Raw genomic sequence first — 14,512 nt, 5'->3', positions numbered from 1 at the left:
GACTTACCCCCAGGTAGGTGAATTGCTGCCTTAATCAGGTAGAATTAAAAAAAAATGCTAAAAGATGTTGCTGATTAACTAGGCAGTATATTTTTTAAAGCACATAATTTTTAATACAAGTAGGTATAAAAACTGAAGGTGGCAAGCACTACCTTAAAATAGACGTCCCTCCTTTTCTCTTACACTGGAGGGAATGTGTCCACTGCAACACATGTATGCAGCATCCAAAAGCAATGCTTCTTGCTTCAGAATCAGAATCACTGATTTTGCTCATGCAGGCTTAATAGAGCAATTACCGTATTTTTCTGCGTATAAGACAATATCCCCCCCCCCAATTTTTAAAGTTTAGAATTGGAGGTCGTCTTATACAGGGAATGTTGCAATTAAATATATAAATAAATACATGCCGCCATCCATATTCTTCCCCCCCCCCCAGCCTCCCCTCACTATTGTCCTCACGACAAACCCTGGTCTGGTACTCCCCCCCCCCAGCAGCCCCCCACTCCGGGCATTGTTCGTTCCACCTGGTTCCCTTAGCCACCCCCTGGCTACCCAGACCCCCCATTCCTCAAGCGCGCTCACTCAGGCAGCTCTGGCAGTCGCAGCTCCTCGATCAGCAGCGCTCGTGGAGTAAATACGGTACATACCGTAAATACAGAGATGAAAGTGCAACACAGTCTGGAGAGCTGGAGCTGCAGCTACAGTGGAGTTGCACTGAGCTGACAGGAGCAGCCGCCATTACACAGCTTGCCTCACTGTTTGATGTTTAAATATATGGTGCTAAATATACCAGTATTTTGAATATTTAATAAAATATCAAAGTTGTTCTGTTTGGTGTTTAAAATATTTATTTCTTAATTTTGGGCTAAAAAAAATAGGGGTTGTCTTATACATGGGGGCGTCTTATACACGGAAAAATACGGTAACTGATTAATGGACTAGAATTCTTACAATGAGCAGACTTGAGAGTTATGAAATTGGGCAACAGCCCGGTTAGTGTTTTGTTAGTAAGTAAGGAATGTGTTGCATTACTTTTAAAAGTGTGTCGCAGGAAGGGATGAAAGCATTCCGCTTAGTCCTAAGAATAATTTTGTCTTGCTGAAAAGCAGTAGCTAATCACACCACGTATGTGTGGGGGTGTCTGTGTGTTACAGGGCAGCATGATCTAGCCGTGCTATGCCACCTGCTGAATCTGGCAGGCTTGCCCCACCACTGCCATCTGCAGATTTGGAAAGGGCTTTATGCACATGCCAATCTATGCGCAAGAGCTCCTCCCTGCAAGGGGAGAAGGAACCCTGACTGTCTATCCAATCTAGTGCTCACAACACATGGCTAGCAACCAGGAGTGATGGCAAAAAGCAAGCCTAGCCCTCTTTGCACATTCTTTCACATTTTCATGAGAGTAGAGTATTCTGAATGGTTAATTTGGAGCACCACCTTTCCCTGTTCCATATTGTAATTGTGTTTCTCTTCATTGATCCCCATTCAGCTCTTTACAGCTTGCTATCGTTGCAGATGATGCAAGAGTTATTTGCCATCATCATCCCCTGTTGAAATGGTTGGCTTATTATTCAAATGGTTGGCTAGCTTGATATTTCATGGTTGCTAAGTCACTGCTCAACACAACATGGTTTTCTCTACCTTCCCCATGACATGCAATTGAAACATTGCCACATTTCAAAAAAACAAATCCATAGCAAACAAATATGCTAATTTCACTCACATAAATGAAAAAGATGGTTATAAAGGCAAACATAATGTAAATACTTTTTGTAAAAAATAAGGAATATTGCATACTCAACTATTTTTTTGTAGACTGACTTGCGTGGGAGTATTTTTGCTTTCAAAATAAACAGGAATAAGAAAATTAACTTTTGCAACCCACCATTTTTGATGTAGCATTTTGGTTTTTATTTTGGCTTCAGGGGATATAAATGTTCAGTGTAAGCCACTCATGCATTTTCTTGTTCCCTCTTTATAGATAATCCTCTACTTATTGTCAGACCACCGGGTAAGTCTCCTTCCTGTTTTCAGATATTATCTTGTCCTGAGTACTGCAAAACTTAAGGTTGTGACATTGTGCAGCTGACAGAGAAATTTAAAATTATTGACTTCCTTTGAAAGGGAGAGAGGGATATAAGTTTTACGAATAAACAAGAGTGTGGAAAACTGCCCTTTCATCTGATTCTGTTATCTGCTTCCTTTATGCTTTCTGAGGCAGTCAAGTTCTGGAGACAGGATACTGAGTTTTAAAGTTTTGGATAGTGCATTGCTGTATGTCCATTTTTAACCGCCTTAGATATCCATTTACATTTATTTATTTATTTATTTATTTAGAACAGCCTTGCATTTATGCACTGGCCTGGTAAGCACAAGTGACAAGGAATTGCATGTGGATGAGTGGAGAAGGGACAGAGTGCTCTACAGGAGTGGTTTGCATACTGGGGCAAGACCACAAGCCCAGTACTCAGATCTTTGCTGTTTACCTAGATCAGCCTTGGATGGGGTGGTGTGTCCTCTGAGCCCAGACATGGCTGCTTCCCCAGCCTGGTCTAGGTAAGCAGCAACAGGGAGTGCAGATCCATCGAACCACACATGCCACTACCAGTGTCCTGTCTCTCCTCTGCACCCAGCATATAAACCAGGGAGGTTGCAGGAGGTAGGAAACTTCCTCTTCTACACCTTGCAAAGATGTGCATTAGTAATAAGAGAAGTTCAGGGGGCTGCTGAAGATGATCTGGAGTTCTGTTCCCCTCCTCTGCCAGCTCCCGGCAGGCTACTAAAATATTTTGCAGGCTAGTAACTTTCATGGTGATGTATAGAAGTGAGAGCTGGACCATAAAGAAGGCTGATCGCCGAAGAATTGATGCTTTTGAATTATGGTGCTGGAGGAGAATTATGGTGCTTGATAACTCAGAAGTGCCAAATAACTCTCCCAAGCAGAACTGAACGTATAATGAAAAACACATGGCATGCTTCACAGCACCAACTATGGCGAAGGATAGCCAGTTTCACTGAGATTTGTTCATGGGGAGACACTATGCTGATGAATAGCAAGGGAATGTTGAGTGCTCTGATTCACATTCATTGTGTAGTTTTCTTTCCACGAACAGTTCATTGTTTTGTCCGCATTGAGAATATTCTGGCTGAAATGCTGGAAAGAATGGCACATGTGAAAAAACTTTTTGGGTACAAAAGAAGTCCCATTAAACTCAAGTCAGTTGTACTGAAGCCCATCTCAGCCAAACTCAATGAGACTACTACTGCGTGTTATTCACGAATTTATGTGTGTTTACAGGATTATGGTGTGCTTCTTTTGAAGTCAAAAGAATCGATTAAAGAAAAGACCAAATGTTGCTTTGTCTTTTCTCCTTTGAAAAATGTGGTTCCCATCCCATGGAACAGTTGCCAGCGGCATAAGGGAGACAGAGCACAGGGGAATGCCGTGAAAGCAAGGAAACAACAACTTTCACATTGTAACCTTCCCTTGTCCCGTTCGTGGGTAGAGTAGCAGTTATTATAGAGCAACATAGATTTTACTGTTTGATCTATTTACAGCTTGTAGCTGAGAATTCTTTTATGTGTTCAGTCTGTGCTGATATTTTTATAGTCTGATCCAACACTTAGGAAGTCCAAGTATTTAGTGCCTATCGCCCGATCAAGTGATTTACTGCAGACGTGGGGGCCCTGGGGCAGGCACAGGACTCTACCCCTCACGTGGACACTGCCCTATTTATTTCAGTCAATGGGGCAGTTCCTTACATAACCCTTTCATATTCACAAAACTACAATCTGCTGCCTATGTTTACACACCAGAGCTCATGGGACTTTGAATCAGGACAACTGATGTCAGCTTGAGTCTTTACAAATTCTCACAAGCCTATAGAGGTGGTGAACATTAACCCTTTTCAGGCATCCCCCCCCCCCTTGTATGATTACATGAGAAGGAGGCGGGGGCACTTGGTAGCTCCACTCCCTCTGTTCCTAGCTGCCAACTTTTCCCTTTTTAAAAGGGAAATTCCCTTATTCTGAATAGGATTCCTCGCAAGAAAAGGGAAAAGTTGACAGCTATGCCTCTGTTGCGTTCTTGTTGCCCAGTCTCTGCACCTCTTTCTGTAAGGGCAGCTTCTGCAGTGGAGAGAGCATGCTTTGCTTGTATGACGTTTCTTTGCATTATATTTATCCATTTATTTATTAGAATGATACACCGCCCTTTATCTGAATATCACAGGGTGGTTTACAACATAAAAATACAAAATGAGAACACAAAATACACAATGGAATGAAAATGAAAACAAACCAGTGGCCCCTCCTCCCAGAAATACATTTAAAAGGCCATCGGCCCCAGCATGTTCCCCACAAGGTCCCCTTATAGCACATAAGAGGCACATGAACTGGGCAGCAAAGACATAAGAGAAGGGAGGAGGTCACAGAGCAGGCGAGGGTCAATCCTTGAATAGGGCCTTTGAATGCATACTGAAGTAGTTTTCTGATACATGGTGCCCTGATTGTAGTTACTGCCTTACGAGCAGTGGCAGATGTTGTGGTGAGGTTGTGTCGCTCACTTGACCTCTGTTAGCATGCTAGGACAGGAAGGGATGTGGTGGCAAGGCTGGCTAGGTACCAATGTCACAGTGGAGCCAGTCAGGCACTCCTGCTGGTAAGCTTCCACCATGCCACTACTGCGCCCCTTCCAATCCCAGTGTGCTGCAGCAACTCAGTCAGGTGAGCAATGCATTCCCACCATGCCAGCCACCACAGCTCGTCGCCACTCAGATCACTTTGAGACCTTTTGCAGTGGTGTAGACTATAGACAGCCACGGGAAAGGAACCAGGGACCCACTCCCTCATTTGGAAGAATTATCATAATACAAGGGTCGTGTGAGTTTGCCTTTTTAAATCCAAGTGCTTCTGTATAACTAGATAGTGGATTGGGCTGTCAATAAGTGGCGGCATTTACTTATTGCCACCACATAGTTTGAAATGGCTAACAACAGTTGCTGTTCAGAATGACCGCTCCCCACTTAAAACGGGGGGCGCCCTTTGCGGGGACGCGTGCAGCCCTGGATCTGGAGTGGCCCCATCAGCACAGGCTTTGCCTTCCCTCAGGTGGGATACCTGGAGGTCCCCGCCTACCCCAGTGAGTTGTCCAATCCCACCTGGGGGAAGCGTTGCCAGGGAAACCAGGCCAGGTAGGGGGAGGGATTACCTGCCCACACAATAGAGGGTGGATCTTAAGGGTCGTGTGAGTTTGCCTTTTTAAATCCAAGTGCTTCTGTATAACTAGATAGTGGATTGGGCTGTCAATAAGTGGCGGCATTTACTTATTGCCACCACATAGTTTGAAATGGCTAACAACAGTTGCTGTTCAGAATGACCGCTCCCCACTTAAAACGGGGGGCGCCCTTTGCGGGGACGCGTGCAGCCCTGGATCTGGAGTGGCCCCATCAGCATAGGCTTTGCCTTCCCTCAGGTGGGATACCTGGAGGTCCCCGCCTACCCCAGTGAGTTGTCCAATCCCACCTGGGGGAAGCGTTGCCAGGGAAACCAGGCCAGGTAGGGGGAGGGATTACCTGCCCACACAATAGAGGGTGGATCTTAAGGGTCGTGTGAGTTTGCCTTTTTAAATCCAAGTGCTTCTGTATAACTAGATAGTGGATTGGGCTGTCAATAAGTGGCGGCATTTACTTATTGCCACCACATAGTTTGAAATGGCTAACAACAGTTGCTGTTCAGAAAAGACCTACTTGGCTTTCTTGCTTTTGTGCAATCTGTTTTGATTTAATGTTAGCTTTAGGGGAGGGGAAACAAAACAGAATTTCAGTTCAAGGGAAAAAACCCTCAAAAGTGCTTATGTTTCTAGTCTCATTTTAAAATATCAAGTTAACACCGAATAACAGTGCACACCGAAGTCAATAACCCTTTTATGATTTGTTGGCTTTAGCTCTCTTCATTTTCTTTTTCCTTTTAAAAGAAATACAGAACCACAAAAATAAAGTTGTGCTTAAATAATTGTTTTGACAAGAAATCATCTTTAAAATGCCCATTACTGCAACTATCCTAACAGGATCATTTTACAGCTGTCCTGGATTTCAAACACATTAAACTGTATTAAGATTATAATGTTAATATACTTTTTAAAGTTAAAAGCATTGGTGGTAATGTTGGACACACCATTCTGTTAAGTACCAAGGAAACAAAGCACATCTCAATTTCACTAACACAATGACATGATGCTATATTACAATATATTATTACTTCATTCTAAGATATTGACAACTGCCCTGAAGGCTCGGTGGAGAATATGATGTTTATGCCATTTGTGACTTGGGCTACAGTCCTAAACATATTTAATTGTAAGTCAGCTCCATTAGATAAAATCAAGAGACTTCCAAGAAAATGTATTTAGGAATGGATTCATATGTTGGTTATGAAGACTTTTTATGGCCTCTGAAAATAGAACATCAATTAAGATATGATGGTTAACATAAACAAGCTAAGAAACTAGATAACTGAACTTTTAAGTCTGTTACTTTAACTCTTTTCTTAGGTGGTGAACCAATCTGGATCCCATTCAGTTTTAAATATGACCCCACATATTCCGAATGCAGTGGCAAGCAATATGTGAAACGGACATGGTACAGAAAATTCGTAGGTGTTGTTCTTTGCAATTCATTGAGATACAAGATTTACCTCAGCGATGACCTAAGAGGTATGTATCTGGGTCAACAGAATTATGGCTGAGCCAAAATTCCATATTTAGTGCGAACATAGCTGCTGGTAAACCCCAATCCCCCTAACATAACAAGAATTTATCCTTTCTTAGAAATTGGTAGGGAAATGCTGCCCCACTTTTGCAGGGGAGGGTGATATTTAGGTTATTGGAGGAATTGAGTGTGGTAAAAAGAAGCTGTGCTTAAGACTTTCTCAAATGGGGTCTGGCATATAATCACATGAAGTGTGGCTGGCCATTCTTTCTCTGTGTGTGCTTACATTCGAGTAACTGTGGCCTTACTTAAAAGTGAAATTGTGTCTAGGCTTGTGGATGTTGTGACTTCTGCCCCCAGCCTGATTTAGAGCCTTCCATTTGCATCCCATGGAGCCTTAGCTGTAACCTAAAAGATATAAAGTACTGCCCAAGTTGGTTGATTGGGTGTTTCTACCCCAAAATCTCTGCCCTCAGGTTTACAATCCAAAAGACGTGACACAAGAGGAAAAGGGAGGAAGTGGTGGGGAAACAAGCTCAGGCAGCAGTTTGCAAAGTTTAGACATATGTAGCATGAGAGAAAATACTAAAAATGCATATTTTGAGAGGGAAATGTGATTAAAATGCACATTTGAATGTGCTTCTTGTGCAGTTTTAAAATATTTATAGCAGAAATAAAAAGACTTATGAGGGAACACATGCAAAAATGACTGGGGCCAGAAATTCATAGATTCATCCAATCCTAGTTGAATTGCTAAAGCTCAGTTCAATTTTCTAAGCCAACTTCAGTATTGCTCCCCCTGCTCTGAAGTGTGTGCTTCCCTCTTCTGATGAGAATATGCTGCTACTTCATAATAATGTGCATTCTTAATTGTTGGTGTCCGTCTGTCTTGGGAGACAATGGAGGAGTGGTCCTTTGGGGGTGAAGTCAAGCTGTTGGACAATTGCAGCGCCTGCTGTGGCTGTAGAGACTGGTATGGGAGAGACATGTTTTGTTGTAGCTGGGGCAGATGAAGACGCCCAGTTGTGTTGTTGCAGATACACCATGGCGTTTCTTTCTGTGCTACTCCCAGCAGACATTCCTTCTCTGGTCACTGCATTCTTAATTACACTTTTTAAATTACTCCTTCTTTAGTTCATTCTACCACTGTGCTGGTAGCTGCTTTAAGAGGCAAAGCTTTCCCACTGCATTAAGTGCAATTAGTTGATGTGCATTCTTAATTGTACATCAACTAATTGCACTTAATGCAATGAGAAGGGAGTCTTTGCCCCTGAAAGCAGCTACCAGCACAGTGGCAAAATGAACTCAAAAAAGGAGAAGACACGAGATCTTCAAGTGGGATTCTCAGCCAATAGCAGACATAAAAATCTGTTTTACTGACTTCAGGAATGTTGGCGAGGACCACTAGCTTCCTTTCATACTGTGCCAGTGGATTCTTTTACCATAACGCTCCTATTATTTCAGCTATATTCAAAAATAGCAAATAAGCCCACTTTTGAGACCTGCACCCTTCATTTCTAGATTAGCATTACTTCTGTCTGAGCCCTTCCTTGCCCTCTCATTAGACCGAAAATTCAACTGTAATCTGTTGCTTAGGCAAACTATTTAAACCAGAGACATTCTAAAACCCTTAAATGTCTGGATGGGGGTGCCTGGATGAGGATGTATGGACTTTTGGACTGACATTTTAAAGCACTTCCTCACCTTTAATTTTTGAGTGCAGATAGAATTTTTGTCTTTGCTAAATTTAAACAGAGCTGGCCCCTAACTTAAAAGTCTGATGCCTCTGCCAGCCTCAGCAGAGTCTGCTGATATTTCATCTTTACAACCCAGAGATACTCAGGTTTGAGTAACCTGGTTAAGTTTATGGCTCCAATCTAAAAGAGCTCAACAGGGAACAACCCCCATCCATTTTCAAATGTTTTCAGATGCCTCTTCTTGCGCATGACCCTCTGCCCTTGCTGAGTTGCAGCAGTTGCAAGCTCTAACCCCATGTGCAACTTTTTCAGATACATTTTACAGCATCGGAGATAGCTGGGGAAGAGGTGAAGATCATTGCCAGTTTGTGGATTCACACTTGGATGGAAGAACAGGGCCACAATCATATGTAGAAGCCCTGCCTCCAATTCAAGGTAAAAAAGAAAGCAAAATTGGTAGTATGGAGTACCAGAAATCTACACTACACAGCAGTGGTGGAATGGACTGTAGGCAGATTGCAGATTGCAGGTGCTCAGCATTTATGATTCTCAACAAACTCACATATTGCAGTTGCAAGCAAAGCAATCATCACACAAATGGATTGAATTGATTCTGCGCTATAAATTGTCTGCTCACCTTTGATGGGTTTTGAGGCACAGGTTGTGAGAATGGTGGTGTTTTTATAACCCTTTTGTTCTGAGGGCAGAAAATGCAGGAGCCACAGGATCGTGCTGTGCTTTGCAATCTAAGCAATTGCAGCTAATCCAGATGTGCCTGGTCGCTGGCTCTAAAAAGCAGAAATATGAGACACAAGGAAAGTATGGAACTGGCACAGTGATCAGATAGAGCACCACATGTGTGGAAAACAATGTTGGGAAGTCTGCTAATGCTTTAAGCAGCCACTTTTTCTCTACAAATAGCATTTTTGATGTTGCTTTTACCCTGATACCTTTGACTTCTGTTTTGATTGTGACTGCTGATATTCCCGCCTCCCTCATTTTCCTTACTCCTCTATGGGAAACTAAAGTCCTTTCCTAGGTAAGCATATTTTGGGGACCTTAATTATCCAAATTACCGAATTGTTCTGGGGCATCCTTACCCCTTGCCACAAAGAGATGCATCTGCTGTAGGGGAATCTCATTTTTCCAACACTCAAATTGCATGGACAAAAAGTTATTTTTTTCTCCTGCTAGCACACTCATAGCTACGCAGAATGCAGTCAGCATCATCACAAGTAACTGAACTCCTTCATGCCTGTCAAATTCAGTAAGCTACATGGCTGGATCTTCCCATGCCACTCTTGTTCTTGCTTTGTGAAGTATGAAGTACCAGTTTCTGTGCCACAACCCTGGGAGATGCAGGAAACCTGAAATATGGAGCAATATGTGCAGAACAAAGCTGGGTATTGGGTGTGAATGAATTGTAGGTCTAGAAACAGTACTGATTACCCAAGAGGAAGAGGACTCTTTCTGTTGGGCATCTAAGGTGCTTCTTGGAACAGTTACGTATCCTTTTCTATGCAACTGTTCCAAGAATGCCCAACAGAAAGTTGTGTGCCATGTGCAATAACACAATGGCAATCCAGTGAGGAAGGATATGGCATTTGAGGTGATTTCCCAGACAGCAGGATTAAACCACACTTTACCATAACATTCCTATGTCATGAAACTCTACTCAATATTGATCCAGAGCAGAACTCCAACGTATAGTTAGCAGAGAAAAAACTTAAGCACGTTGCAGGATTCCCAAAAACAGACTAGAGGCAATTATATTTCATCCAGCAGAGCTTTACTGCTACTGAAGGCAAATGAGCATAATGGTCACAAATCCAATACATTCAGGATTGGCACTGTCCATAAGAAATCCAGTTGCAGCAGACTTAACTTAAACTTACAATAACTTATAATAAGTCTAAACCTTAACACTATATACAGAACACCACACCAGAAGGAAAGAGAGCTATAAAGAGAAACTGAAACCCAGGATCCTTCTAGCCTCACTATTATAGTCAGCATGACCTTGACTGAGATAACAGAACCAGTTTAAGCCAGCTGTACTCAACTTCTCTGAAGGAATAACCCAAACACCATGAACCTTCTACTTGTTTCTTTCAGACAGTGAAGCTTCCAGAACCCTCTTGAATTCATTAGAATAGGGAAGATCTCTACACATCAGATCAATACTTTCTGCACTAAGAAATGCAAACTGACATCCTGTGATGATGATGATGATGATGATGATGCTAAGATACTAAATGCCATTATTTTGACTCCTACAGGTTATTATCGCCAGTATCGGCAAGAGCCTGTATCGTTTGGACGCATTGGATACATGACGCCTTACTACTATGTGGGTTGGTATGAGTGTGGTGTGCCTATTCCAGGGAAATGGTAACTGTGCCGAGGTCTTCCTGCAACGATTCAGCGCAGTCCAGCCAGCAGTGCCTTTTGAATGACTGTCATTGGAGGACTCTGAGCAGTTGGTTTGGCAAAGAGAGGATAAAAACGGAAACATGGAAAGGATGGAACTAGTCAAGAGTCGACGATAGACGCGGATGAAACTCCATGTTGTGTAGACTTTTGTAAACCTAAGTCTATGGTGCTGCTTGATTACTCTGCTTTAGAGCGCAGACAGGAGTCCTGCCTTCCTACTCCTTGCCTCTAAAAGGCATGGAGATGTATCTACAAAGGGTGCTACCTGTGCTCACTGGAACCTCATATATTTGGCTAGCCACGAAAAATTGGAATGGTGATGTATCTTGCAAGGAATGACTTAAGCATGCTTTGCTTGCATTACGGAATGCTAACCACTTTCCACTGCTATTAACGGGATTCTCTGCTGCCTTCCACTGGCAGAGTCTTATGCTTCAGAATGTTGCTATGCAGCCATGCCGTGTTACTTAAATGCCCATGAGAACCGATCAATGTTACTCAAGACTTCTCCTGTGGGTTTGCACATTGCTGCACGATATACCAGGTCACTATGTAAATTCAACTTATAAAAAGCAGCCAACAACCACCAGTACTGTATGCTTGCAGAAGTATTTCTTAGAACTGAGGTTTTCTTGTTGATTTAGATGACTATGTGTATGGGATGGTTTTATGTAAAAGGTGCTATTAATTAACAAGTCTTCTAAAAAAAAAAAATCTGTGAAAAATATACTATGCACAATACATTAACCATGTAAAGAACCAGGCTTCTCTTCTTGTGAGTATTGTTGAACTATAATGATGTTGATGTTTGTATAAAATAGAAGAATTCAGCACCGGGCTCCGAGCAAGTGATGTTTCAATGGGGGTAATTTATTTGGTACATTTATCAATGTGACTAATATCCCAATATGGATGCAGCCCAGTAATATAACAGTGTGTGAATCAAAGCCATGCCCAATGGTCTTTAGAGCTTAAGAGGCAGCGTCACAAATGAGTTAAGCTGAAATACAAACAAAAACTGGTCTTACTGGAACCAAATGTGATCTCAGGTGCAATTCCACATTTGCTCAGTTGTATCCAGTGGAAAGCTGCCATTGACAAATGCCTCAGAGTGGGGCAATGTTCATTAGGATTGCAGGGGGTGGGGAATGGTTCAGTTCACTCTCCCTGAACACTGTGGCCCCAATCATGCCCCAATCCATTTTTAGAAGTGCATATTAAATACAACACATCGTTTAACATAGGGCCTTTCCAGACTTGGGAGTGGCTATAGGCTTTATTGCCATTTGGAGCAGTATTCTTGCACTGTAACACAGCAAACGTGGGATTAAAAAACCCCAAAAACCAAACTGGAACATTTGTGGAATAAAAAGTTACAGGATTTCAGCAGGATTGTGCACTGGTTGGGAAAGAAGCAGGATGTCCACCCTGAAACTGTTGCAGGCACAGACAAGCGTTGAAAGCAGGATTGCAAATAACTGCCCCAATACCAACTTGAGCACAAATCTTTCACAATAAAAAGGATGCCTGGAGGGGTCTGTAATCACCAGTGTAGCCCTCAATGCAGATGATCACGCTGCATGTTTCCTTAAATCCAAGAACGTGGTTTTAGCTAGGTTGAAACGTTTTGTTCAGCACAGCTCCAGATGACTCCAACATATAATTGCTCTCCTAAAGCACGTAATAGTATTTGTTAATTGCATTTATTTTGGTTATATCTCTCTGGATAATGTCTATAGAGCATGAGGTCATGCAACCCATACATCAGAAATGCTTGGACATAAAACTAGTATTTAAATGTTTTATGTGGAACAGGAAAGTGGGTTGGTCATATTTTATTTGAGTACTCAAAAAGAAGGTGCACTGATTTACTGAAACAAAAGGAGATAAAGCATTCTCTAAGGAAATATATACCATCTCTGCAATGTTGTTATAGTGAAAGCAGCATATACCTCTGCCATCTATGGACTATGAAATGAAAAGACAGCCCACTCAGTGAGTGGAAAGTTAAATAAGGAACATGCCTTCATGTTATTTTTGTTCATCCCAGTATAACCTGCTCTATACAGTAAATCTATGCAGTAAAAACAAACAAACAAATGGACAACGTATGTTCCCAATACTTTCTTTTCCAAAATAATCTTTATAAGTGTTGACTTCCCACCACACCAAACAATACAAACATGCCCTTAAGCTTGTATATACCATCTTCTCCTCCTGGGCTGTGCCTATTGCATGCAATAGTGTTCCTCAACCTTGGGTCCCCAGATCTTTCACCATCTCCAGCAGGGGCAGGCTTTGATAATAAGGCACCTTGAGCAAGGACAACATTTGGCATCCCTCCCTAGATGATTCCTCTTGGTACCGTTGCTTTCCTAATGGAGCTTCTCAGTAGGTACCTGGGGGAGGAGTATCGGGAGCCTTTTGAAGGCGTTTATAGAGCATCCTGATTTGTTTGCAGGGAGATTAGGTGAGAAGAGGGGAAAGTGTTGTTGCGCTTAAGTCCTTCTGGCTGGCTTCCCACAGGCATCTACAGGATGCAGGACTAGATGGGCCATTGGCCAGATCCATGAGAGCTCCTCTTATGTTCTTACAGTTAATGAGCATTCATTCTGAATTGTTGGTGGGAAGGTTAGATGATGGGTCAAAACAAGCATCATCCCACACTTTCCCTCCCCTCTCTCTCTGTGTGTGTGTGTGTTCATGTTCTGCCTTTCCATATTGCAAGACCTCCCTATGAGCTATGTATGCACAACCTGAGGTTGCTGGTATTTGATTGAATCTCACTGGAAAATAGCAACAATCTGGAAGCACCCAAAGAGTTTTAGTAACTGAAGCCAATGCTATGGGCTCTTTCAGGTCTGGCATCTTTAAGCAACTGCCAAAGACCTACTGATACCCCAGGCCCCCTTTCCCAACAGTTTGATGAGCACTGGGTGGCTGTCATTGTGTTGTCCAAAATAACCCACAGAAACCTTACGATCCGTGTGGTAGGACTTACAAATATTCTGTCCCCCACCCTGCATTTCCACCTCTTCTGCTTCCCTTCTCTACTGTTTTAAAGAGTTGGACTCTTTCATTTTAGTTTCCTTGAAATGCGGCTTTATTCAAACTGTGTCTGAAATGTGAAACTAATTTCTCCAAATATTCGTAATAAACTAAAAGGCAAAGTTAATAGACCTCTCCCATAAACATTTTTCCACTTTGAATTGCTCTAATATGTAATCTGAGATTGTTTTACAAGCTCATGAAGGAATGTTTTTTGATTGTATGTTCTTATTTGTATCCAAGAATCTTTCAGAGTTGGATAGCCAAGCTCTTTGTGTGGGAGTGTTCATTATAATATATCGTCCCCTTTAGGCCAAATTTCATTAGCTGTTGCGCCAGGAAATACATGTTCAGGATCCGACATGATCACTGTGCTAGCATAATGTCCACCACCTGTGGCCTAGCTCAGATGTAAATAACTCAGAACAGCTTTCTGCCATTTATAGAATCATTACAATTATTTACACCCCACTTTTCAGAATACAACTTCTTCAAAGATGGATTGCAAGTAGCACTAAATTACATATTTTAAATATATTAAAAAGCCACCAGGATCTTTCCCACAGAGCACTTGATGGTACATTGTCCTGGCTAGGGCAGGGATGGAGTTCAAGTGGCAGAAACCTT

The 14,512-nt window shown here is 42.2% G+C and overlaps 1 protein-coding gene across 1 annotated transcript in view; it reads left to right on the top strand.

Annotated features, from left to right (window-relative positions):
• Positions 1 to 11,674, top strand: part of FNDC1 (fibronectin type III domain containing 1) — a 95,356-nt gene extending 83,682 nt beyond the window's left edge. Inside the window, exons 16-19 of the mRNA XM_079971145.1 lie at positions 1,982 to 2,011; positions 6,551 to 6,712; positions 8,717 to 8,839; positions 10,684 to 11,674. Of these exons, the coding sequence (XP_079827271.1) occupies positions 1,982 to 2,011; positions 6,551 to 6,712; positions 8,717 to 8,839; positions 10,684 to 10,799 (431 nt within the window). The 3' untranslated portion in view covers positions 10,800 to 11,674. The remainder of the gene's footprint in view (positions 1 to 1,981; positions 2,012 to 6,550; positions 6,713 to 8,716; positions 8,840 to 10,683) is intronic.
• The last annotated feature ends 2,838 nt before the right edge of the window (positions 11,675 to 14,512 follow it).

Source organism: Podarcis cretensis (assembly GCF_951804945.1).
Source record: "Podarcis cretensis genome assembly, chromosome: 3".
Classification (NCBI taxonomy): domain Eukaryota; kingdom Metazoa; phylum Chordata; class Lepidosauria; order Squamata; family Lacertidae; genus Podarcis; species Podarcis cretensis.
The sequence above is the reverse complement of the archived record's forward strand: the minus strand, read 5'-3'. Positions and strand labels throughout refer to the sequence as shown.